The 25,069-nt window shown below is 39.5% G+C and overlaps 1 protein-coding gene and 1 pseudogene across 2 annotated transcripts in view; one reads left to right on the top strand and one right to left on the bottom strand.

Annotated features, from left to right (window-relative positions):
• Positions 1-322: 322 nt before the first annotated feature.
• The window catches only part of DGLUCY (D-glutamate cyclase), a 132,296-nt gene continuing 107,549 nt past the window's right edge, over positions 323-25,069 (bottom strand). For both annotated transcript variants that reach the window (XM_043988705.1, XM_043988706.1), the window contains exons 11-13: positions 17,630-17,749; positions 16,212-16,366; positions 323-1,758 (exon numbers count right to left, since the gene is read on the bottom strand). In XM_043988705.1, coding sequence (XP_043844640.1) covers positions 1,615-1,758; positions 16,212-16,366; positions 17,630-17,749 — 419 coding nt within the window. In that variant the 3' untranslated portion in view covers positions 323-1,614. The remainder of the gene's footprint in view (positions 1,759-16,211; positions 16,367-17,629; positions 17,750-25,069) is intronic.
• LOC122743627 lies at positions 20,267-21,559 on the top strand (annotated as a pseudogene).

Genomic DNA, 25,069 nt, shown 5'->3' on the forward strand with positions numbered 1-25,069 from the left:
CATTTAGTTCTATAAAATAATCCTTTGGTAGATTGACTGGTATGGGACAATATCTATAAATTTGCTTCAGTAGTATTGCTATCATTGTTCTATCAGCATGACCCAACCATGAGCAATTAATATCTCTCCAGTTGTCTTCCTTTGTTTCTATAGTGTGTTTTTTTGTTTTGTTTTAGTTTTTAGTTTTATTTCTATATTTCTTATATGTGTCTTGGTAAGTCCTTCACAATTTTTGAAAAATCTCTGTATAGGATAGACTCACAAATAATAATTAGTAATAATTATTTTATTTTATCATTGTAGCTGGCCAAGCAAGTGAATGTTTGCTTTTAGATACTTTATTATCAAAAGATACACAATGCACCAATCAAGTAATCAGTAGGTATCATGCTTCTCTGTGGGTTGACACCACATACAATGCAAAAATTGTCTTGGATTTCATTCCACAGAAAGTTTTCAGTATGAATTCATTCCTCTTCCTTTATGTAATTCTAACTCATGGATAGTATCATGCCTTAATTTACTATTCACATTTGGTTAATTTATTTGTGTTCTATAAAACAAATGGAAAGAAAAGCAATAAGGGCTGTTTGGTTGGCCTATACAATTCAGGAAGGCAAGTAATGCTTGATAAAACGACAAAGACAGGTTGGGACAAAATTGTGAAGAGCTTTAAATGTCAAAGATTTTATATTTGATCTTAGAGATAATAGGTTGTCACTGAAGTATATTGAGGTGGGGGGGGGGGAGTGAGGAATGTGACATGACCAACACAGTATGGTAAGAACATTACTTTGGCAGTTAGGCAGAAGATGGATTAGAGTGGGAAGAAACTTGAAGCAGGGAGGCTTAATTAGGAGTCCATTGCAATAGTCTAGGTGATAAGTGCCTAAGGTGGAGGTGATTAGTGGAGAGGAGATAGATCCCAGAGATGTTGTCAAGACAGATAGGACAAGATTTGTTGGGTGATTGCATATCCAGGGATTGAGTAAAAGTGAGAAGTCAAAGATTATGCCAAAATTGTTAAAAAAAAAAAGTTAACTGGAAGGAACCCAGCTGACTTATCAGAAATAAGGAATCATAGAAAAGGGGAGGGTTTAGACAGAAAGAATATAACGAGATTTTGAGACAGATTTCTACCCATCTATGCCTGCTCATTCTGTGTGACTCACTCAAAATGGGATAAAACTGGAAGGGTAGGTGAGGACCATACTGTGAAGGGTTTTAACTGTCAAAGAGATTTTATATTTGATTTTAGAGGTAATAGGTGGTCACTGAAGTATAATGAGTTGGGGGGTAGTGAGGAATGAAACATGATCAATACAACCTAGTAAGAAAGTCACCTTGGCAGCTATGCATAGGACTGAAGTGGGGAGAGACTTGCGGCAGACAGACCAACCAGCAGGATATTGTGGGAGTCCAAGAATGAAGAGCCTACATTAAGGTGGAGGCAGTATTAGAAGAGAGAAGAGGATGTATTAGAGAAATACTACAAAAGTGAAATCAACAAGTCTTGGCAGTGAATTCAATATGGGGAAATGACAGGAAGGAATCCATAATGACATCTAGGTTGTGAGCTGAACACAGCCCAGTTACTGTGTGTGTGTGTATGTATTATATGTTGGTAACATCAATCAACTCTTGGATCATTTCAGCATGAATGCCATGGAAGGGCAGACCATCCACTTCCATCCCCACATTGCCAGTTACTCCACTCCGGACTTGGTAATGTTCTAGGATTTTCATCATCTTTTCTTCCTGAAGAAAATGGAGGACAGAAATTTTTTTTAAAAAGAATTTAATAATGATTCATATTTCTATAGCATTTTAAAGCTTATAAGAATTTTCCTTTATTGTGACCCTATGAAGTAGGTACTGTAAATGTTTTCCTCATTTTACTTTGAAGAATATTAAGTTCAGAGGAATTAAGTTATCTAAGTTCACACACCTAAAAGCTGTGAGGACTAAAGGCAATTGGAATGCTTTTGTATGAACAAAATCAGTGCAACTAGAGTAAAAAGAGAAACTGTTGATTGGAAAAACAATCTTTGCATCAAATATCTCTGATAAGTGTAAAATATCCAAGATTTATGTGAATATATGTATAAACATATGTTAAACATGTATATATTTCTGAGATTCCACAAAAGATAAGTTGTTAAAGAATATGAACACAGTTCTCTAAATAAGAATTGAAAATTATTAACAACCATCTGAATAAAATCACTGATAATAAAAGAAATGCAACTCCAAACAACTCAGATGTTTCATTTCATAAACAGCAAATTGGCAAAGATGATAAAAGATGAAAATAGTCAATAATGGAGGGGCTGAGAGGAGATAGGCATCCTAATACACTACTGGTGGATTTTTAATTGGTCCAACCATTCTGGAAAGCAATTTGGAAATTATCTGGAAATCAACTATGTTCAAAAGAGAATCTGGGTTGGCAGCTAGGTGGCGAAGTGGATAAAGCACTGGCCCTGGAGTCAGGAGTACCTGAGTTCAAATCTGGCCTCAGACACTTGACACTTACTAGCTGTGTGGCCCTGGGCAAGTCACTTAACCCTTATTGCTCCACAAAAAAAGAGAGAGAGAATCTGGATGATAGATGATGATAGATGAAACAAAGTTGGTGACTGAATAAAGAAGAGGTGACAAATAGGGCAGATGTTGTGGAGGTAGAAATGATAAGGTTTGGTAAATTATTGAATATGAGAGTTATGGGGAAATGCAAAGTTGAACATTATTGCTAAGGTTATGATGGTGGTACCCCCGACAGAAAATAGGGAAGTTAGAAAGGTTCTTGGAGGACAGATGATGAGTTCTCTTTGGAGCATGTTGAATTTGAGATATGTATGGGACCATACAGTTAGAAATATCCAAAAGGTACTTGGTGCTGCAGGACTATAGCTCAGGACAGAGAATGAGCTGGATATATATGTAGATCTAGGATTCATTTGCACAGAGATGACAATTGATTACATGAGAATTAATGAGATCACTGAAACAGGTTGTAAAGAGAGGAGAACAAGATCCAGGAGAAAACAGGGGACACCTATGTCTAGTGAGGGCAGTACACAGATGATGAGCCAGAAAAAGAGACAAAGGCAGGAAGAGAACCAAGAGAGTAATATTAGGAGAACCTGGAGAGGAGAGAGTATCCAGGAGAAAGAGGTGATCATCAACAGCATCAAATTTTTCAGAGAGATCAAGGATGAGGACTGAGAAATCTGACAATTAAGAGCTCATGGGTAACTTTGGAGAGAGTAGTTTCAGCTTAGGAATGAGTTTGGAAGACCACAGGAGGTTACAAAGTGAGTGAGAGGTGAAGAAATGAAGGCAATGATGGGGACAGGCTACAGGAGGGAATGGTATGGGAATAAAGAGCCACATATTCATCAGAGACTAGAGTAAAAGAGGAGAGAATGAAGGATAATGTCAAAGGATTCTGAGATATAGAAAAATGAAGAAGAAGGAACTTGTGATGGAAAGCCTCTATTTTCTTTCTTTTTAAAAAAAGTTTTATTAATGTTCTTTTTTAACCACAGTGTCACTTTCTAACCACCTTAATATAATAATGTTATTATGATGATATACAATAATAATAGTTATTCATAATTATACTCATTTATATAAAATATATTTATATTAAATCATATATTACATTTATATAAAATTAATTTATATTATAACATCATAAATTATTTAATATGCTGTTATATAAAATATATTATGTAATGCACATGCTATATTATGTATTATTGTATAATTAATAAATACTGTAAGCCTACGATATTTATATATTATATGACATTAATTAATCAATCAACATATTGATCATGTATGAAAACGTATGTCTCATTCTGCACCTATAGTCCACCACTTCTTTGGTAAAGCAAGTTTTACCATCATCAGTCCTCCAAGTCTAAGTCATGAACTCTTTGGCCACCACCTTGATCCAAGTTCAGAAGTTTTTCAGTGTCAGTGTCCTTTCTATGATTGTGGCTGTTATGAAAATTATTCTGGTTCTGCTTACTTCACCCTCTCTCTTGTTTAATGTTTATTATTTTCTCGTTCAAGTATGAAGTAGAGTCTTCTGCTAAAAAGTCGTGGACTCAAATCGCAGCTCTACCACTTCCCAGAGGAATGACCTTGAACCTTTAACCTCTCTGGGACCTAGTTTCTTAAATTTTTTTTTGTATTTTTTTTTGTAGGGCAATGAGGGTTAAATGACTTGCCCACAGTCACACAGCTAGTAAATGTCAAGTGTCTGAATCCAGATTTGAACTCAGGTCCTCCTGAATCCAGGGCCGGTGCTTTATCCACTGCACCACTTATCTGCCCCCTAGTTTCTTAATTTTTAAATGGGGAGGTGGATGAGATGGCTTCGGGATCATGTCCAGTCCTGAATCTCTGGTCCTATGACCCTAAGGTAGGGGAGGGGTGGCATGGCAGGCTTGTATAAAGCATTTCAAAGTTTATAAAACTCACAATTGGTTCAGGCTCACTCTATGAATGGATGAGAAACCAGATCAGAGAATTAAGATGGCTTGTCATCATATGGTCACATAATTAGTATAGAGCAAAAACAGGACTCAAACCAGGTTTGTAGACTCTAAAACTAATGCTCCACACAGCGTCTCTAATAGCTCTGATTATCCTACCCATACCCTCCTATGTATGCTATGGTCCTGCCAAACTGGACGCTTCCATCCCCTCCAGGTGCTCCATAGTTTCTGGCCTCTGTGCTTTTGCCCATCCTGTTTCCTATCTATGACATGCCCTCACAACTCCTATCCCCCCACCTCTTGAATTCCTACCCACTCTTTCGAATGAAAAGAAAACTGGTCTGGGACTAAGAGGACACATGTTCAAGTCTTGCCTCTGGTGCTTACTAGCCACATGGCATTGGGTGAGGCAGTTAACCTCCCCCATGCCTTAGTTTCATCATTTGTAAAATGAAGGGGTTGAATGCCTTCCATGAAAACCATCACCTTTGGACCTTACCTATATAGCACATTGCTTTGAACTTCTCTAATATAATTATCATATATTGTTTTCTCTTTTAGTTACCTACAGATGTGCCTTTTCCCCTCCCAGACTATAAATTCCATGAGGACATTTGATGAGATCTTGTCTAAACTTTATATTTCTAGAGTGCATAGAGCGCCTGGCCTGGAGTCAGGAAGACTCATCTTCCTGGGTTGAAATCCGGCCTCAGAAACTTACTAGCTATGTGACCTCGGGCAAGTCACTTAACCCTGTTTGCCTCAGTTTCCTCGTCTGAAAAATGAACCAGAGAAGGAAATGGCAAATCACTAGTATCTTTGCCAAGAAGACTCCAAATGGGGTCATGAAGGAGTCAGACATGACTGAAAAGACTGAACACCACCAACAACAATGCCATACAGTACACTGAACTCAGAAGACACTTAAATTATTTGTTGAATTGTCTCCAACTCACAACCAACCAACCCTCTGGCGTCTCATTTTAGCTTTTCGTGACCAATTATGAGAAAGTTCCCTTTAGAAGGTCCATGATGAGTCTCTATTTTTGTTTTCTTTGTGAAACTTTCTCAGGATATGGTACCATGACTATCTCATTTATTTCCCACAGCCATGGGGACTTGCCTGGAATCTGTTTCCTGTTCATTGTTTTAATTTTTACCCTTTATTTTCAATTGCGTCACACTTTTTTTTTCTTATTAGAAAACACTTGTAACTACAGAGTAAATTCTTTACTAATTTTTTGCCTTCCTTTGTGGGACATATCCGACGTGGCCCTGAAATACCCCATGATGTGCCATGGAGTCCTGGGGAAACAATTGGTAGCTTCATGATTCACCATAAATACTTGACCTGTGAGTTGGTAAGATCACAGGATCAGATAACTTAGAGATGAAGTAAGGTACCATAGAGATCATAGTCCAACAGAGTAATTACTTAAAATTACACAGGTATTAAATAGAAGAGATGAAATTTGAACTCGGGTCTCCTGACTTAAGATCTAGTGTTCTTAGCAGCTGCCCAGCAGGATCTTTGCAGAATCCTAGGATGTCAAACTTGGAAGGGACCTCAGAACATGCAGCATTAGGACACAGAATGTTAGAGCTGAAAGGGACCTTTACAACATGGAATGTTAGAGATGGAAGGAACCTTAGAGGTCATTCAGGAAGCCTTTCCTAGGCCTCTTCATTCTAGTGCCTGCTGCCCTCTCTGTTGATTATTTCCTATTTAAATTTGTTTGTTGTCTCCATCATTAGATAGTGGGCTCCTTGAGCACAGAGGACTGTCTTTTGCCCATCTTCAGTACTTAGCATACTGCCTGGAACATAGCAGGTGCTTCATAAATGCTTATTCACTGGCAACTCATCCAAGTCTCTTCATAATTGACAAAACTGGAAACTGAGGCCTGGGGAAGGGAAATGACTTGTCCAAGGTCTCATAGCTAGTAGTAGTTCTGTGTTGGCAAGTCCCCTGTGGAGATACAGTAATGGCTGAGAATGGGGAGTTGGGGTAAGGTATTATTATTAGGGAGCATATAGTCTTACCCCAGACACACACGTATCTGGAAAGAGCTTTATTCCCACGTACTGGAATAGCCTCTGTCCACACTATACAGGCAGAGTGTGCCAGGTAGGTGGTGTAATCACTAATTGTGGCTGGGAGTCTGGCCAAAGTACTCTCATCAGCTGCAGTTGGTGGGGAGGCGCCAGGGCAGGGAGGGAAGGCCCTTCATCAACTGGTACAAATAGTGCTTTGCTGTCCTTCCTTTTTTTTAAAAAAAAAAAGTTCCATGCTGTTTACAGAAAGCTAAGCTTCCAAATAGCCTTTTCTTCCCCTTCCACAACTGCTAACAAATCTTCTCCCTCACCTCCAATTCCTTTGCAATGACTCCTTTGCAGAGATCAGGAATATCCTAGCCTACATGCAAGAGAGTCTGATGGGTATGATGTAGACAGGAGGGGTGTGGCATATGAGTGACCTCCTCTCTGAAGACCACACAAGGAATTCAGTAGGTAAGACGCCCACCCCACACAAATCTTCACCCATGGACAACACCCAGGAATTTGGGAAGGTGTGGAATAGGCCTAGAGTGGGAGCAAAAATAAGTTAAATATCTGGATTTTCAAGAAAGAGCAACAATAAGAGGGTAAGCCTGAGGACAAATGAGGGAACTGACTGAGGGAGAAAAAGAGTCCACACTGTTTCCTGCCCCAGACAAAGGAAATGAAATTTCAGAGAGGCAGACTGAGGTTCAATCTGAGGGGAAACTTAACACTTAACAGTTAGGTGGGAGGAGGGCTGACTCAGGAGTTCCCGAGTCATCCTGTTCCCAGACCCCACCTGCCACCCCAGGTTCTCAAGTTGGAGGCTGAGGGACCTCTTGTCAGGACTGTTGTAAAGGAGATGTCTGTACAGGTAGGGGTTTGACCAGATGGCCTGTGAGGTCCTTCAACCAAGCTGGGGGTAACCAGCAGGCCTCAAACCTGTTGGTGAGTAGGGAGATGTCTACCCCAAGCACATGATGACTTCCTTCAGAAGAATGGATGGATGAAAACAATGTGTTCCAAAGGCCACAGAGGCAACTGAAGCAGGTGCTTTGGAGCACTTAGAGCTTGGGCAGACATCAAAGGTGCCAAGGCCATCCGCTGCATCCTGGACCATCACTTCTTGATTTTTGTCTTGCCACTGGACTTCAGTGACTCAGGAAGAGACAGTGAGGCTGACGATTTTGTGCAACTCTACCTTATTTAAATCCAGGTCTCCTTGACTCTAGGTCTAGTGCTCCATCCACGGCACCACCTAGCTGCCCTTTTCCTCCCACTGAGTCCATGTTTTATTTCACAAACTAGAGATCATTAGAGATCATGTCTAAAAAGAACCCTTCAAAAAAGGAACTTTTACAGGCACACCTCTGAAAACACATTGTGTGTTTGTCATCTGAGAATGAAGCATGATGCAAGAGAAAGACTTAGGTTTGAGTCTCGCTCTGTCACTTTTTAGAATGACTGAATAAATTATGGAATATGAATGTAACTGAATATTATTGAAAGACTCCATTCCTTTTTTTTCAGGGCAATGAGGGTTAAGTGACTTGCCCAGGGTCACACAGCTAGTAAGTGACAAGTGTCTGAGGCTGGATTTGAACTCAGGTCCTTCTGAATCCAGAGCTAGTGCTTTATCCACTGCACCACCTAGCTGTCTGTCACTTTTTAGCAGTTGGGTGGCACAGTGGATAGAGCACCCTGCCTGGAGCTAGGAGGACCTAAGTTCAAATCCAGCCTCAGACACTTACTAGCTGTGTGACCATGGGGAAGTCACTTAACCTTATTTGCCTCAGTTTCCTCATTTGCAAAATGAGCTGGAGAAGGAAATGGCAAACCACACCTGCATCTTTGCCAAGAATACTACAAATGGGTTCACGAAGAATGGGACACAACTGAAAATGAATCAATAACAGGCCTTGGGTAAATCTTGTCATCACTCTGGGACTCTGTCTCATCATCTATAAAAATGAGAGTTGGATTAGATGTAGCCAGCACCAGGCATAGTACAACCTACCAAGGCTTAGACAGAGATGTGGAGAGAACAAGACACCAGTGAAATCAAGATTTAGTTTGAAGTATGAAAGAACATTTCCTAGGAACCCAAGGGAAAAAAAGCAAAGAACCCCTTCATTTTACAGCTGAGGAAAGCAATATCTGGAATAGTAATAATAATAATAGCATTCGTATTTATAGTGCTTTAAGGTTTGCAAAGAGTTTTATTTATGTTATCTCATTTGATAATTAATTTGCCCAAGGTCACACTGGTAATGGTCACACAGATGCTGCAGGACTAGGGGCCAAGACAGTTGGACACCCATGTGGACACCAGAGGAAATGGGGTACCAAACCAGGATTTTGGGAGAAGTAGGTAGTGACCCTGTCTTCCTCTAAGTTTCCAATGCTAGGACTTCCCCTATTGGTTATGAGGTTTGTTTTTTTTTTTTCTGTTGAGTTGGTGGAGGGAGGAGAAAATATACCTGTTCTGTTGCTAACTGGACTCTGGTATGAGCCCCAGTACTGTTCTTTATATCCTTTATGATTTTAATATGCTTTGCATTCAAACATTTATTAGATTGTTGTTTGTATTGTTGAATACTTCTAAGAAAGAGCTTAGGGGCAGCTAGATGGCACAGTGGTTAAAGCACAGGCTCTGGATTCAGGAGTACCTGAGATCAAATCTGGCCTCAGACACTTGACACTTACTAGCTGTGTGACCCTGGGCAAGTCACTTAACCCCCATTGCCTGAAAAAAAGAAAGAGCTTAAAACAAGCCCAATTTGAAAGCTTCTGGAGAAACTTATAAATGAGACCAAACATGAGCCAATCCAATTGCCACTGGAGAGAAATTCCTCAAGACTGAACCTACCATGTTGGTCTTTAGTGGACACCTAGGTGTCCACTAAAGAAATGATCAAGGTTACTGAGTGCAGATTCCTGACCTTGTCCTTAACCACTGTCCAGACCAAGAGTAAAGTCTGGCAAAATAAAGATGCTGCTTTGAAGGCAACCCCTGCTTTCATTTCTTCACCTTCAGTCATTTAGACAAGGACACTCCAACTTCCAGCCCAAAGTAGATCTGTGTTGGCATTGCTCCCAGGTGAGGAAGGGACACTCAGTTCCTCCCGGAAGCTGCTTTGAGATCTCATCTTTGGTTCCCCAAGCAGCTCTATTAACAAGTAGTTCAACAAGTGCTTTTTAAAAGTACTTACTATGTTCCAGGCACTGTGCTAAATGCCAGAGATAAAAAGGAAGGCAAACAAATGAAAAACCCTGCCCTCAATGACCTTGCTTTCCAAAGGAGAGGAACAAAACATAAGGTAACTAGGGATATAATAAATATTAACTAGATGATCCTCCGGTCTAGGATTTCATCTCTGTAGGATCAATGGTCTTTGGGATATGAAGAAAATTTGTTATCTGACTCCTAAAGAATTTCTCCTAACCATTGGGGAATTTCAAACTAATCCAACTCTTCCCTGAGGCAAAATTGACTCAGTAAATAACAACCTTACCTCTTGTACCTAAAGCATTCACCTCATTGATGCATTTATTATAGCAACCTGTGTTGATGTTTTATCCTCGTACCAGACTGCAAACTCTGGGATTATTAATAATTTCTTAATTAAGCTATATCTCTCCAAGTGCTTAGCGTGGTATTCTATACATGGTAGTCACTTAATACATGCCTATTGAATTGATTTGTCCCATACTTTACACCCCTCCATGTACTTTGTGATCCAGTGATACTGGCCTTTTTGCTATTCTTCACAAAAGAACCATAACCTCTCAGCTCTGGACAGTGGATAGAGCACTGGGCTGGGAATCAGGAAGACTCATCAAACCTGGCCTCAGACATTTACTAGCTGTGTGACCTTCGACAAATCACTTAACTCTGTTTGCTTCAATTCCTCATTTGTAAAATGAGCTGGAAAAGGAAATGGCAAGCATCTTTGCCAAAAAAACCCCAAAATGGAGTCATGAAGAGTCAGACACAACTGAAACAACCCAACAACAACAAAGTCTCATTTGTGGTCTCTTAGTACGCAACACATTTCCCTGGAACATTATCAGTTCCCTCCTTTAAGCCAGAAGCTACTGAAACTGGATTGTTTCTTGTTTTAAAGGTCAAGCACCCTTCTGAGACACCTACAAAGTTCTTCTTCTTTTTTATCTTGAGCACTTGCAGAGCAGAGCTGATTGACATTCCTTAAGCCCAATGACTGGTCTAACCTTTCTTGGCTCAGGTAATCAATTCCGCCCACTTCCACAGGTTTTCTTTGATGGCCCATCCATCACTTAAAAACCAACTCCCTTCCTCTATACTCCCCTCCTCTTTACCCTCTCCTAGGGGATCCTAATTGCTATGGCTGGATAATATAAAGAAATCTGTAAACAGGAACAATATCAGATAATTTCCTAAAACACAAGAGGAAACCCACTTTTGCACAAAACAAAGGGAAAAGCAGGGGAGCTAAGGGACTGGATGGAAAACCACAATGGTGAATTTTCCATCCTTGGTTGGTTGAAATAAGACTAGGGTATTTCCCTGTTCTGATTAATTCTTTCATTTGTGAGTCAGAGATCATATGTAAGAAAGCCCCAAGCACCTCCCAACTCCTACTCCCAAGAACCAGGAAGTTTGAGCTATAGTGGCAAGATTACACCAGACTTGGAGCCACAGAATTTAGGTAAGAATTCCAGTTCTGGCACTTACTCCCTCTGTGGCCCTGGGCAGGTCACATTGTCTCTCTTAGTCTCAGTGTCATTTTCTGTAAAATGAGAGAGGTGATCTACATGAGGAGTTCTTAATTTGGGATCCATGTGGATAAATTTCATAGGGTCAGTGAGCTTAGATGGTCAAAAGAATCTTTTTTTTTTTTTTTTTGGTGAGGCAATTGGGGTTAAGTAACTTGCCCAGGGTCACACAGCTAATAAGTGTTAAGTGTCTGAGGCCAGATTTGAACTCGGGCACTCCTGACTCCAGGGCCAGTGCTCTATCCTCTGCACCACCTAGCTGCCCCCTAAAGAATCTTTATTCTCACAAACCTCTAATTGAAATTTAATATTTCCTTCAATTACACATTTTTTAAAAAACATAATTCTGAGAAGGGGTCCAGGTTGTTTTGTCATTTTAGTAGTGTCCGACTCTTCGTGACCCCATTTTGGATTTTGTTGGCAAAGATACTGGAGTGGTTTGCCAATTCATTCTCTAGCTCATTTGACAGATGAAGGAACTAAGGCACATAGGGTTAAGTGACTTGCCCAGGGTCACATAAAAGGACTTCAGTAGATGGCCAAAGGGGTCTGAGGTATCAAAAAAAGAAAAGAAAAGAAAAGCCTAAAACATTAATAACCTCTGACCTAGTAGCTTAGATGGACTCTAAATTCCTATTGCATTTTCAATCCTATGATCCTATCTATATTCAAATAGGAATTCCAGCTTTGAGAATAAAGTCTCAGGGGCAGCTAGGTGGTGCATTGGATAAAGCACTGGCCCTGGATTCAGGAGGACCTGAGTTCAAATCTGGTCTCAGACACTTGACACTTACTAGCTGTGTGACCTTGGACAAGTCACTTAACCCCAATTGCCTTACCCCCCCCCAAAAAAAAGAGAGAATAAAGTCTCCAGATTATCTTTCTACTAGGAATTTAACTGGTAGTTATATGTCTAGATAGATAGAACATTGGGCCTGGCATCTGGAGGACCTGAATTCAAATCAGTCCTTTGACACTTATTAGCTATATGACCCTGGACAAGTTACTTAAACCTGTTTGTCTCAGTTTTCTCATCTATAAAATGAGCTAGAGAAGGAAATGGAAAACCACTCAAATATCTTTGCCAAGAAAACCCCAAGTGGGGTCACAAAGGGTCAGACACAACTAATCAACAAAACAGCAACAAGGGACTTTATACCACTTTAATTCAATCTGCTTAGCAGGTGCTTGTAGATGGTTAATGCAAGCTGAAGAACTTGCAGAAAAGCTCTTGGCTTAGTGACCCATATAACATTGTTTGTGTTCAACTTGTCCAAACATGAAGAGAAATACAGTAGCTGGTATGTTCCAATGTTAGCCTTTAAGACTAGAAGGCATGGGGCAGCTAGATGGCGCAGTGGTTAAAGCACCGGCCCTGGATTCAGGAGTACCTGAGTTCAAATCCGGCCTCAGACACTTGACACTTACTAGCTGTGTGACCCTGGGCAAGTCACTTAACCCCAATTGCCTCACTAAAAAAAAAAAAAAAGACTAGAAGGCATTCTCTTAGCATCCATCCCAGCCTCCCAGCTCCTTCTAGTTCAGTCCACTGTCAACAAACCATCAAACTAATAGCCCTAAAATCACTTTATTATTCATCATTCATCCAAGTAGTCATTAGGCATCTGGAGGTAGGTTCATGTAGTACAAAGAACCCAGGATTTGGAGTCAGATATACTTAGCTCAAATTCTGGATCTGCTCTCTTAATACCAATGTGACAGAGGTCAAGTCAATTATACTCTCGGGCCCTCAGTTCCCTCATCATCTGTAACGAGAGCTGGACAAGATAACTTCAAAAGGCCTCATAACTCTAAAATCCTATAAGATACCAACCATCACCCAATTCCCACACATAGGGTAGGCACGACAGCTTAGCTGAAGCATCTAGGAACCCCGAGAGAGGGACAGGGGGCAGTGTATGCCAGGAAAACCAAACCAAACCACCACCACCACCACCACCACCACCTTGACCACCAGCTCCCCTCAGACCCTGCTGCAGATAGCTCAGGACTCTAAACACAAGAGCCTTGAGAATAGCAGTGTTCTCAGACATCATCCTGGGCAGTAACCCATGTCGAGATGAGGTCTGATAACCATTCTTGCTATAGAAGACCTAGAAAACTTTTGTCACAAAAGTCCTTGTCACTGCTGAATGGCTCACCATCCAAAACAGATGTGGCATTATCCATGGATATTTGTTTTGCCACTCTACCCCTAAGGCCCAGAGGACATTTACATGTGACTTGTAGCTGAAATCTCCCATGTGTTTTATCCCCTTTTAGAGTGTAAGCTCCTTGAGAGGAGAGAATGTTTCTCTTTCTTACTTGTATCCCCAGCACTTAGCACAGTGCTTTGCACACAGTTAAGGACTTAATAAATGCTTCATTCATTGACTAACTCACTGACTCACTGACTCACTCACTCCAATTGTGCTAAGTATGATTGTTGTTCAGTTGTTTTCCAGTAGTGTCTGACCCTTTTGTGACCCCATTTAGAGTTTTCTTAGCAAAGATACTAGAATGGTTTTGCCATTTCCTTCTTCAGCTCATTTTTATAGATGAGGAAACTGGGGCAAACAGGGTTAAATGACTGAACCAGGGTCACTCAGCTAATAGTGTCTGAGGCTGGATTTGAACTCAGGTCTTCCTGACTGCAGGCCAGATGTTCTATCCACTGTGCCACCTAGCTCTCCAGGAGTCAGGAAGACCTGGGTTCAAATCCTGTCACAGATTCTTACTTAGATTTGTGGCCCCTGGCAAGTCACTTAACGTTATTTGCCTCAGTTTCCTCATCTGTAAAATGAGGATAAAAATAACACCTATTTCACAGGTTTTTTGTGAGGATCAAATGTGATGCTATATGTAAAGCTCTTTGCAAACTTTAAATTGCCGTGTAAATGCCAGTTATTACAATTAATTATTATGAACAATAAATGCTAATTATTATTAATATTAGTAATAATATTACTAATATTACATGTTAGTATTATTATTACTAACTCCTGTTTCCAAATGATAGTTTTCACATACTTGAAGACAGCTTTCCTAATCTTCCAATGTCTTTACTTCTCCATCCCTCATTCCATCTCCCATTCATCATATGACTTGACTTCCTGGCCCTTCTCTGCACATATTCCAACTGGCCAATATTCCTCCTAACGTGTAATGCTAATAACACAACAACATTATGCTCTAAGTGCTGTCCATAGTGGTTAAGAAAAGGAGAAATCAACTTGCCCTAGTATCCCTCCTGCTCAAAAAATCTTCTTTGGGTCTCTATTGCCTATCAGATCAAGTTCAAACTCCTCAATCAAGTATTCCAGGTTCTACATAATTTTTCCCATCACTCGTTTCTTTTCTCATCCCATTCAAGCCAATTTTTTACCAGGAACCTTTTACCTTAAGTGGCTGGTCTCCTAATTCCTTTAATCCTCCCTAATCCCCCCTTCTATCCATTCCATTGTACTCTCCCTGCCCCTATACTCTTTACAACCTCGGGCTGGAATTTGGACTTGGTGGAAGTGCTCTTCCCCCTTCTCTCCTGCTCATCTTTCAAGGCTCAGCTCGTCTTCATAAAGCCTTCTTTTATGACTGAGCCCGTACTGCTCTATCCTTTATCTGCTCTGCCAAAGCACGCACTTTCTGTCACCTCCTCCTCCCCGCCCCCACACACATTAACACTTGTCTTGTATTCATCTCTCATTATTTTGTGTTAGTTTTCATTCCACAGTTTTAATACATAGATGATTTATCAAAGGACAGGGACAAAAATCGCACGGGATGAAAAGATGTGGATAGACTGGCATTTGTCAATAGAGGGGATACTCTCAACAGTGAAATCATGGATCAATGAATTGTTATTATTAATAATCTTGTTCTCATCTTTTCAATGGTGTTCAGACAGGAGCAATTCTGTGGCAAACTGATATTCGGCTTTATTATTCTTTTACATTTCGTGTTCTGGAAGCTGTATTGCACAGGTGGGTAAAATAATTGCTTTTTGTAATTTAATAAAAGTATTATGATGCAAACTCATCTTCTGCAAGCTCACTGAAAGGTTCTTTGGGACAATTCCAGTAGCAGATAGGATGATGGGGATGATACATGCTTCATCCTGTTCCCCTATGGTTTTATTCATTAAGTTTTTCATTACATATAGCTTGGATATTATGAGTATTTGGAATGTGGAGCAGACAGTGAATATGAAGAGTGTGCTGGACCCAGAGTTGAACAAGGAGGTAAAGAATAGAACAAATTGTCTTCAGGAGACATTGCCAATTACCTTTAATGACCCCAAGCTTCTTTTGGAAACAAAGGTTCATCTTTTCAATGTCAATATTCTACTGATGTCTCTTCAGAGAACTGAAAAGAACTATCATCCAGAGGACAATGGAGGGGGGCATATGGTGGGTGTGAACAAAGAAGAATAGGAGTAAAATACAATGAATGGAAATTTAGGAAATATATGATAGGAAGAGAAGATAGGCTGGTTAAGTGGCAAGAGGAAGAGATGACAAATGAATTGCCAGAGTGTACCACTGGTAACCTTGCGATGTCAAGAAAAACAGATGAAGGCTTCCAGCAAGTTGAATGTGTCCCATGTGGTAATTTTTTTTTGGTGAGGCAATTGGGGTTAAGTGACTTGCCCACAGTCACACAGCTAGTGTCAAGTGTCTGAGGCCAGATTTGAACTCAGGTCTTCCTGAATCCAGGGCCGGTGCTTTTTCTACTGTGCCACCTAGCTGCCCCTCCATGTGGTAAATTTATGAGAGACCATGTAGAAAAGTCTCATGGGATGAATCAGCATAGCAGGGTTGTAATCTCAATTGCTGGAGGGATCAACCAAATGAAAAAGAACTTCCCCCTCCCCACCCTCCATTTGAGCATTAGGTAGTTCATTACCTTTATGACAGATGGGAGAGCCTGAGCCCACGCTGGTGCTCTTGATGAGATGGTGGGTAATCCAACAGCTTTCTGTAGGTAGCGCCCATGTATGTTGCTCATGTTCAGTAAATACAGTGCGCAGGCCAGAGCATAGCCTCCCCAGTTGGAAACACCTGATGCAGAAAACAGAAGCTAAATTAAAGGACCGAAAGACTAGAGAGACAACTTGGTTCGTTTCCTTGTCTTTAGGCAGAATTACTCCTAAACCATCTGGGCAGAAGTTCAGTCATATTACTGAGCTCCAGAAGAAGGGTTTTCACAACATCCCTATGTATTTAATAACCTTCAAAATTAAGAAATTAGTCATTTTGACTAACCTTAGAGCGGAAGGGCTGCTAGATTTGGTGACAGAAGATTTTATGTTCTAATTCAGACACTTATTAGTTGTGTTGCCTTGGACAACTCATTTCACCTTTCTGATCCTCCATCTCTTCTTTGGTAAAATGGGATAATAATACCTATATTACGTGCCTCACAGAAGTGTTAGGGGGAAAGTGCTTTTAAATTATGATACTCTATGTAAATGTGAATTATTATATAATTATATATAACATCATTCTACATATAATCATGATATCATTATATATAGCATGCCATATAATATTATACATAATCACATTAAAGTAAAATAATTATATATTTAACTTATTTGAATAGATCATTTCTATTTATTAAATATATTCATTATTACTCGATTCTATGAAGTAATAATTATTATATGATATGATATCATCATCATGACAGAACATTGTATCCCAGTCTTTTGATCCAGTGACACTGGCCTTCTGGCTGTTCTGTGAACAAGATACACCATCCCTCAGCTCTGGGCATTTTCTCTGGCTGTCTCCTTCTTCTTCTGCTTGGACTACTGACCTCTCTAGCTTCCTTTAAGTCTCAGCTAAAATCCCACCTTTTACAGGAAGCTTTCCCCAACTCCTCTTGATTCTATTGCCTTCCCTTTGTTAATCATTTCTTATTTTTCCTGTATATCCTGTCTTCTGCTTCTTTTTGTAACTCTGGTGTTTAGAACAGTGCGTGGTGCAATAGTAGGTGCTTATTAAATGTTTACTGATTGATTATATAATGTTTGTACATTTTTTTGCATTTTGCTCATTAGATTGTAAGTTCCTCATGGGCAGGGATTGTCTTTTGCTTTTCTTTGCATCTCTAACATTTAGGCATAATACCTGATCCATAGTAGGTACTGATTGATTATATAATTTGTCTGTACAATTTTTTTTGCATTTTGTCTCCCTTATTAGATTGTAAACTCCTTGAGGGCAGGGATGGCGTTTCTTTGTGTCTCTAGCATTTAACACAGTGCCTGGTATATATAGAAGGTGCTTTATCATTGACCAACTCTGTGGGCATCTTACCAGCTACGACAGCAAAATCAGCTTCCACATCACAAGCTATGACATCCCCGTTCTTGATGTGCTTCTTCACAGCTGCTTTGACTTTTCCCATTCCAAGTTCATTCCCTCCATCACCAATGCCTAGGTTAGAAGGGGAAAAGCATAAACAGATCCATTTAGTGAGCTAGAGAAAGAAGGAAGGGCATTTCTTATACATAACAACAACAACAACACCATGCCTGTTGGTTGAGGTAAATGAGGTATTTGGAGGCAGTTTAAGTGAACTGAGGATGGAGGAGGTACTGCTCTGCATTTGTAGAGAGAGTTTCCTTTTGGGGGAATTTATTTTTCTTTCTTTTTTTTTTTGGTGAGGCAATTGGGGTTAAGTGACTTGCCCAGGGTCACACAGCTAGTGTCAAGGGTCTGAGGTCGGATTTGAACTCAGGTCCTTCTAAATTCAGGGCTGGTGCTCTATCCACTGTGCCACCTAGCTGCCCTAGGGAATTTCTAATGTCAATAACATCACAGGTGCAGGTTCCATCCCTACTCATGTGGTTTCCTTCACTGATGTAGTAGATTCTTGAAAATGCTTCCTGATTGTGCTCGCTTCGGCAGCACATATACTAAAATTGGAATGATACAGAAAATGCTTGCTGATTGAATGATCCCTTTAAATCCCAGAGCCAAGTCTTTTCAGCTAGGTGGCATAATAAATTGAACACTAGACTTGGAGTCAGGAAGATCTGAGTTCAAATCTTGGGTCAGAGACTAATTAGCTGTATGATTCTGGCTTGATCACTAACTTGTTCAATGTTGAATAGATTACTTTCTGAGTAAATTACCTATCTAGGTCTCAGTTTCCTCTTCTGTAAAATAAGAGAGTTAGACTAAATTGTCTCTAAGGTACCTCCTAGCTCTAATGTGCTATGTTCTTCTGTTCCTATGACCACTGGATAGGGCATTGTCATATCTATCTGTGTATTTATATATATTCTTCAATGGTCATTATAGGATTTTGAGGTGATGCTGTCCTTATACATAGTGAGAGTTTGTAGTCTCTTGGCAAAACATGAGGCTCACCAGGAAAGTTCCCCTGCCTCCAAAGTATTTATCTTACCTGCCAGGCAAACTACCTGAAATCATACCATTTGAGTTTAATTTTATTAAAACTGCCACTTCAGGGGTAGAGCAAAGATGGCAAATTAGAGGCAGCAACTCAGCTGAATTATTTCAATATTTCCTTCCAAACAACCTTAAAATAACACCACATGTTAAATTTTACAGTGACAGAGCCAACAAAAGGTCAGGGTGGGACATTTTTCCAGCCAAAAATACTTGAGGTAGGCAAGAGAGGGTCTGGGGCACTGGGGTAGAGACTTGTCCAGAGCCAATACCAGTAAGAGCTGCAGTAGTAGCAACAGCTTCAGAAGTTTTCAGTCCAAAGATGGTAAGGGGGCCAGATGATTGGTAAGAAAGAGATTACAGGGACCCTTGCTGGCATTGGGTACAGCTGGCACTGATTGACAAATGTATTGTCCACATATACTGGGTTGCAGTTCTAGGGAAGAGAGGAGTTCTGGGGGTCTGTCGCAAGGGAGCAGGGATTCTGGTCACAGTTCCAAGCAAAGAAGAGCACTTGTGCTTGTGGCTACAGGGGACAAGGGACCTTTCTTGGGTAAAGTCCAGAGTACAGACAAAGAGAACAATGACCATACTTCTCCCAGGATTACACCACTTTGGAAGCACCAAAAAACTTGCAAACCTCCAGAAGTAGCTCTGAAAACAGTCACACCAAAAAGCCTGAAACTTGGGACGGTGCTTACCCACTCCTAGGTGAGCAGAGCCCAACCTTAATATAAATTCAGTCAAGAAAGGGACTGAGAAAATGAGCAAACAACAAAAAAGGAATTTGACCATAAAAAGCTACTACACTTAGGGGCAGCTAGATGGCGCAGTGGATAGAGCACCGGTCCTGGAGTCAGGAGTACCTGAGTTCAAATCCGGCCTCAGACACTTAACACTTACTAGCTGTGTGACCCTGGGCAAGTCACTTAACCCCAATTGCCTTACTTAAAAAAAAAAAAAAGCTACTACACTGTCAGGAAATACCAAGATATAAATTCAGAGGAAGACAACAATGTAAAAAAAAAGCTACAAAAATACTCAAAGAAAAATGATAATCAGTTCAAACCCAACATGAATTCCTAGAAGAGTTAAAGAAAGAGATGAGTGGCAGAGGAAATTTTGGAAAGAGAAATGAGAGTGATGCAGGAAAATAATGAAAAGAGAATTAATAGCTTGGTAAAAGAGGCACAAAAATCCCCCAAAAAATAACACCTTAAAAAATAGAATTGCCCTAATAGTAAAAGAGGCACAAAAATTCACTGAAGAAAAGAACTTCTTAAAGAACAGAATTGACCAAATGGGAAAAGAGGTGCAAAAGCTCACTGAAGAAAACAATTCCTTAAAAATTAGAACTGGGAGGGGGCAGCTAGGTGGCACAGTGGATAAAGCACTGGCCCTGGATTCAGGAGGACCTGAGTTCAAATCTGGCCTCAGACACTTGACACTAGCTGTGTGACCCTGGGCAAGTCACTTAACCACATTGCCCTGCCCCCCCCCAATTAGAACTGGGGAACCACCGCAGCAGCTGGAGAAATGGCGGCCACAGGAGTACTTGGTAAGAAGTTCTATGAGGGTAAAACAAAAGAAGTCTATGAATTGTTGGATAGTCCTGGAAAAGTTCTCTTGCAGTCTAAAGACCAGATTGCAGCAGGCAATGCAGCTAGAAAAAAACCACTTGGAAGGAAAAGCTTCAATCTCAAACAAAATTACCAGCTGTATTTTTGAGTTGTTACAGGAAGCAGGTATCAAAACTGCTTTCACCAAAAAATGTGGTGAGACAGCTTTCATTGCACCTCGGTGTGAAATGATTCCATTTGAATGGGTTTGTAGAAGAATTGCAACTGGTTCTTTTCTCAAAAGAAATCCTGGTGTCAAAGAAGGATTCAGGTTCAACCCACCTAAAGTAGAATTGTTTTTTAAGCATGATGCCAACAATGATCTACAGTGGTCTGAAGAACAGCTTATTGCTGCAAAATGGTGTTTTGCTGGACTTAACATAGGTCAGACTGAAGTAGATATCATGAGTCATTCCACACAGGCTATTTTTGAAATACTGGAAAAATCCTAGTTACCTTAGAACTGTACACTGGTTGACATGAAGACTGAATTTGGTGTCGATGTGACTACAAAAGAAATTGTTCTTGCTGGTGTTATTGATAATGATTCCTGGAGGCTCTGGCCATCTGGTGATAGAACTCAACAGAATGACAAACAGTCATACCGAGACCTTAAGGAAGTGATGCCTGAAGGCCTCCAGATGGTGAAGAAAAACTTTGAATGGGTTGCAGAAAGAGTGGAGTTGCTTCATAAAGTGGAAAGTCCATGCAGAGTTGTGGTATTGATGGGTTCAACTTCTGACCTTGATCGTTGTGAAAAAATTAAGAAACCTTGTGGAAATTATGGAATTCCCTGTGAGCTTCGAGTGACCTCTGCCCATAAAGGACCAGATGAAACTCTAAAGATTAAAGCAGAATATGAAGGAGATAGTGTTCCTACTATATTTGTGGCAGTAGCAGGCAGAAGCAATGGTTTGGGACCAGTAATGTCTGGTAACACTGCATATCCAGTAGTCAACTGTCCTCCCCTTACACCTGACTGGAGAGCTTAGAATGTATGGTCCTCACTTTGAATGCCTGGTGGTCTTGACTGTTCAACTATACTTTCACCTGAGGGAGCAGCTCAATTTGCAGCCCAGATATTTAGATTAAATAACCATTTGGTATGGGCTAAACTACAAGGAAGCATGGTAAACACGTGGGTTTCCTTGAAGCAGGAGGATAAAAAAATCAGAGAATGCAGTTTGTAAGAAGAATGCAGTGCATTTTTCAAAGTGGATGACAAAAAGATTCTAATTTAGCTTCTAAAATCATTACTGATCAGGCAAGAGAAAAGATGATTCTAAACTAATCTTAGAGAAGTACTAATAAAATTTCTTACTTTTTTGTTCATGGTCTGGTAGAGTGTGTGTGTTTATCATTAGTATTTATATTCCTTTATAAGTAGAGAAATATTGTAATACAGTCTGGAAAATATTTTTATGATCGTTTTCCAGTGTCTAGTAATAGTCATGTTGTCAGAGACATGTTATTCATATCCTGAGATAGGAGATAAAGTCTTGTTATCACAGCTAACTCTCAAATTACTACTAGACTTTGAAAATACCCTAAATTTATAAGGTTAAAGCAAAAAATATGTTAGAAATTATAAAAGCTATGGCTTTATCTCTTGTTTTAGTTATAGTCCATTAAAATCTCTTACGTCTATAATTCCCAGTGTTTTCCAGGTTACTTGAAGTGGGTGTCAAGTTAATTCCCACTGAGTTTTCCCCTACTGGCCCAAATGAGAGAATTGAAGAGAAGTACAATTATGTGACTTGCTATTTTCTTTCTTTTTTTAATGTAATAAACATTTTTATTTATTAAAAAAAATTAGAACTGGGCAACTGGAAGCTAACTACATGAGATCTTAAGAAACAATAAAATAGAAATCAAAAGAATGAAAAATAGAAGAAAAGTGAACTATCTCATTAGAAAAACAACTCATCTGGAAAAAAAAGATTGAGGAGAGAGAATTTAAAAATTATTGGACTACCAGAAAGCCATAATTTTAAAAAGAGCCTAAACAGCATATTTCAAGAAATTATCAAAGAAAACTGCCCTAATACCTTAGATCCAGAGGGTAAAATAGAAATTGAAAGACTCTACCAATCACTTTCTGAAAGAAATTGCAAAATGAAAACTCCCAGGAATATTGTAAACAAATTCTGGACCTCCCAAGTCAAAGAGAAATATTTTAAACAGTCAGAAACAATTCAGATTTTGTGGAGCTACAATCAGGACCACACAAGATTTAGCAGTTTCCATGTTAAAGGAACAATGGGCGTAGACTATGATATTCCAAAGGAATAGCAAAAAGCTAGCATTATGACAAAAAATAACCTACTGAAAAAAACAGTATATTCTAGGGAGAAAAAAATGGGCATTTAATAAAATAAAGGACTTTCAAGAATTCCTGAAGAAAAGGCCAGTCCTGAATAGAAAATCTGACATTCAAACACAAGACTCGAGAGAAGTATAAAAAGTTGAACATGAAAGAATAATAATAAGGGACTCAATAAAATTAAACTGTTTATATTCCTATATGGAAAGATCAGTATTAGGGCAGTTAGAAGAAATCTGCATAGACAGGGCATATTGTGAGTTGCTCGTGTTGGGATGATCTTCAAAAAAAGAATGTAGGTGTGAGAAAAAGGATGCACTGGAAAAAGGGGGAAGGGAGCAGAAGAATGGGGAAATTTTTCTCACATAAAGGAGGTAAACAAGAAAGAACTTTTATAGTGGAGGGGAAAATGGGGGTGGTGGTGGACAATGCTTGAACCTTTCATCAGAATTGGTTCAAAGAGGGAAAAATATATATGCACACAACGTCATTTATAGAAATGTAACTTACCCAGGGAAGCTAGGTGGCACAGTGGATAAAGCACTGGCCCTGAATTCAGGAGGACCTGAGTTCAAATCCATCCTCAGACACTCGAGACTTACTAGCTGTGTGACCCTGGGCAAGTCACTTAACCCCCATTGCTCCACAAAAAAAAAAGAAAGAAAGAAAGAAAGAAAGAAAAAAGAAATGTCACTTATCCAATAGAGAAATAAGGGAAAGGAAAAAAGTGTGTGTGTGTGTGTGTGTGTGTGTGTGTGTGTGTGTGTATGTGAGTGACATGGGGTGGATGATAAAATGGAAGACAGATTTAGGAGGTTAGAAGCAAAATAGACTTTTGAAGAGGAATAGGATAAAAAAGAGAAAGAGAAGAAGAAACAGAAGAAAATGGGATAGAGGGAAATACACTGTTAGTAATTGTAAGTGCAAGGGCAAATGGGTTGAACTCATTCATAAAACAGAAGTAGATAACAGAATGAATTAGAAACCAGAATCAAATATATTGTTTACAAGAAATACACTTGAACCAGAAACACATATGTACAGAGTTAAAATAAAAGGTTGGAATAGAATTTAATATGCTTCAGCTGAAATTAAAATGGCAGGTGTAAAAATCATGATCTCAAACAAAGCAAAAGCAAAAATAGACCTAATTAAAAAACATAATCAGGGAAACTACATTTTTCTAACAGGTACCATAAACATTGAAGTAATATAAAAAATTGTAGAGCAAGTTTCTCTGATGAAGGGCTTATTCCTCAAATATATACTGAGTATAGAACTGAGTCAAATTTATAAAAATGAGAGTCACTCCCCAGTTGACAAATGATCAAAGGATACAAACAGGCAGTTTTCAGAAGAGATCAATGCTATCTATAGTCACATGAAAAAATGTTTTAAATCACTATTGATTAGGGAAATGCAAATTGAAACAACTCTGAGGTACCACCTCACACCTATCAGAAATGACAGATGCTAGAGGGGCTGAGGGAAAATGAGGTATAGTAATAGATCATTGATGGAATAGTGAACTGGTCCAACCATTTTAGAGAACAATATGGAATTAGGCCCAAAGGGTTGTATAACTGTGCATACCCTTTGACCCAGCAATACCACCCCTAGATGTGTATGCCAAAGACTTCAAAGAAAAAGGAAAAGGCCCGATATGTACAAAAATAGTTATAGCAGCTCTTTTTGTGGCAGCAAAAAATTGGAAATTGAGGAGATGTTCATCATTTGAAGAATGGCTGAACAAGTTGTGGAATATGAATATGATGGAGTACTATTGTGTTATGAGAAATGACAAGGAGGGTGGTTTCAGAAAAACATGGCAAGACCTATATGAACCAACATAAAGTGAAGTGAGAAGAACCAGAAGATCATTGTGCACAGTAACAGCAATGTTGTAATGATGATCAACTGTTGAAAGACTTGACTATTCTGATCAATACAATAATCCAAGACAATTCCCAAGGATTCATGATGAAAAATGCTACCACTTCCAGAAAGAGAACTGATGAACTCTGAGTACAAATTGAAGTATAATTTTCTAACTTTATTTTTCTGACTCCTTAAAAAGTTGGCTAATATGGAAATATATTTTGCATGATTTCACATGTATAATTGATATTATATTGTTTACCTTCTCAGTGTGTAGAGGCAAGTGAGTAGGAGGAAGGGAGAGAATTTGGAACTCAATTTAAACAGAATAGAATGTTTAAAATAAATAGTAAATGGGGAGGATCATCACTCCAATTCTTCTGGGAGTAGAAAAATGGAGGGATATTGGTATTAATTCATCATACCTTGTTGTGAATGATTTTAATCAGTTCATCTTTTCTCTGAAACCTAATTGAGAGGACCCTGAGAAGATGGGGATTCTGATGGGGGAGAAGGGAG

The sequence above is a fragment of the Dromiciops gliroides genome, chromosome 2 (genome assembly GCF_019393635.1).
Source record: "Dromiciops gliroides isolate mDroGli1 chromosome 2, mDroGli1.pri, whole genome shotgun sequence".
Classification (NCBI taxonomy): Eukaryota; Metazoa; Chordata; class Mammalia; order Microbiotheria; family Microbiotheriidae; genus Dromiciops; species Dromiciops gliroides.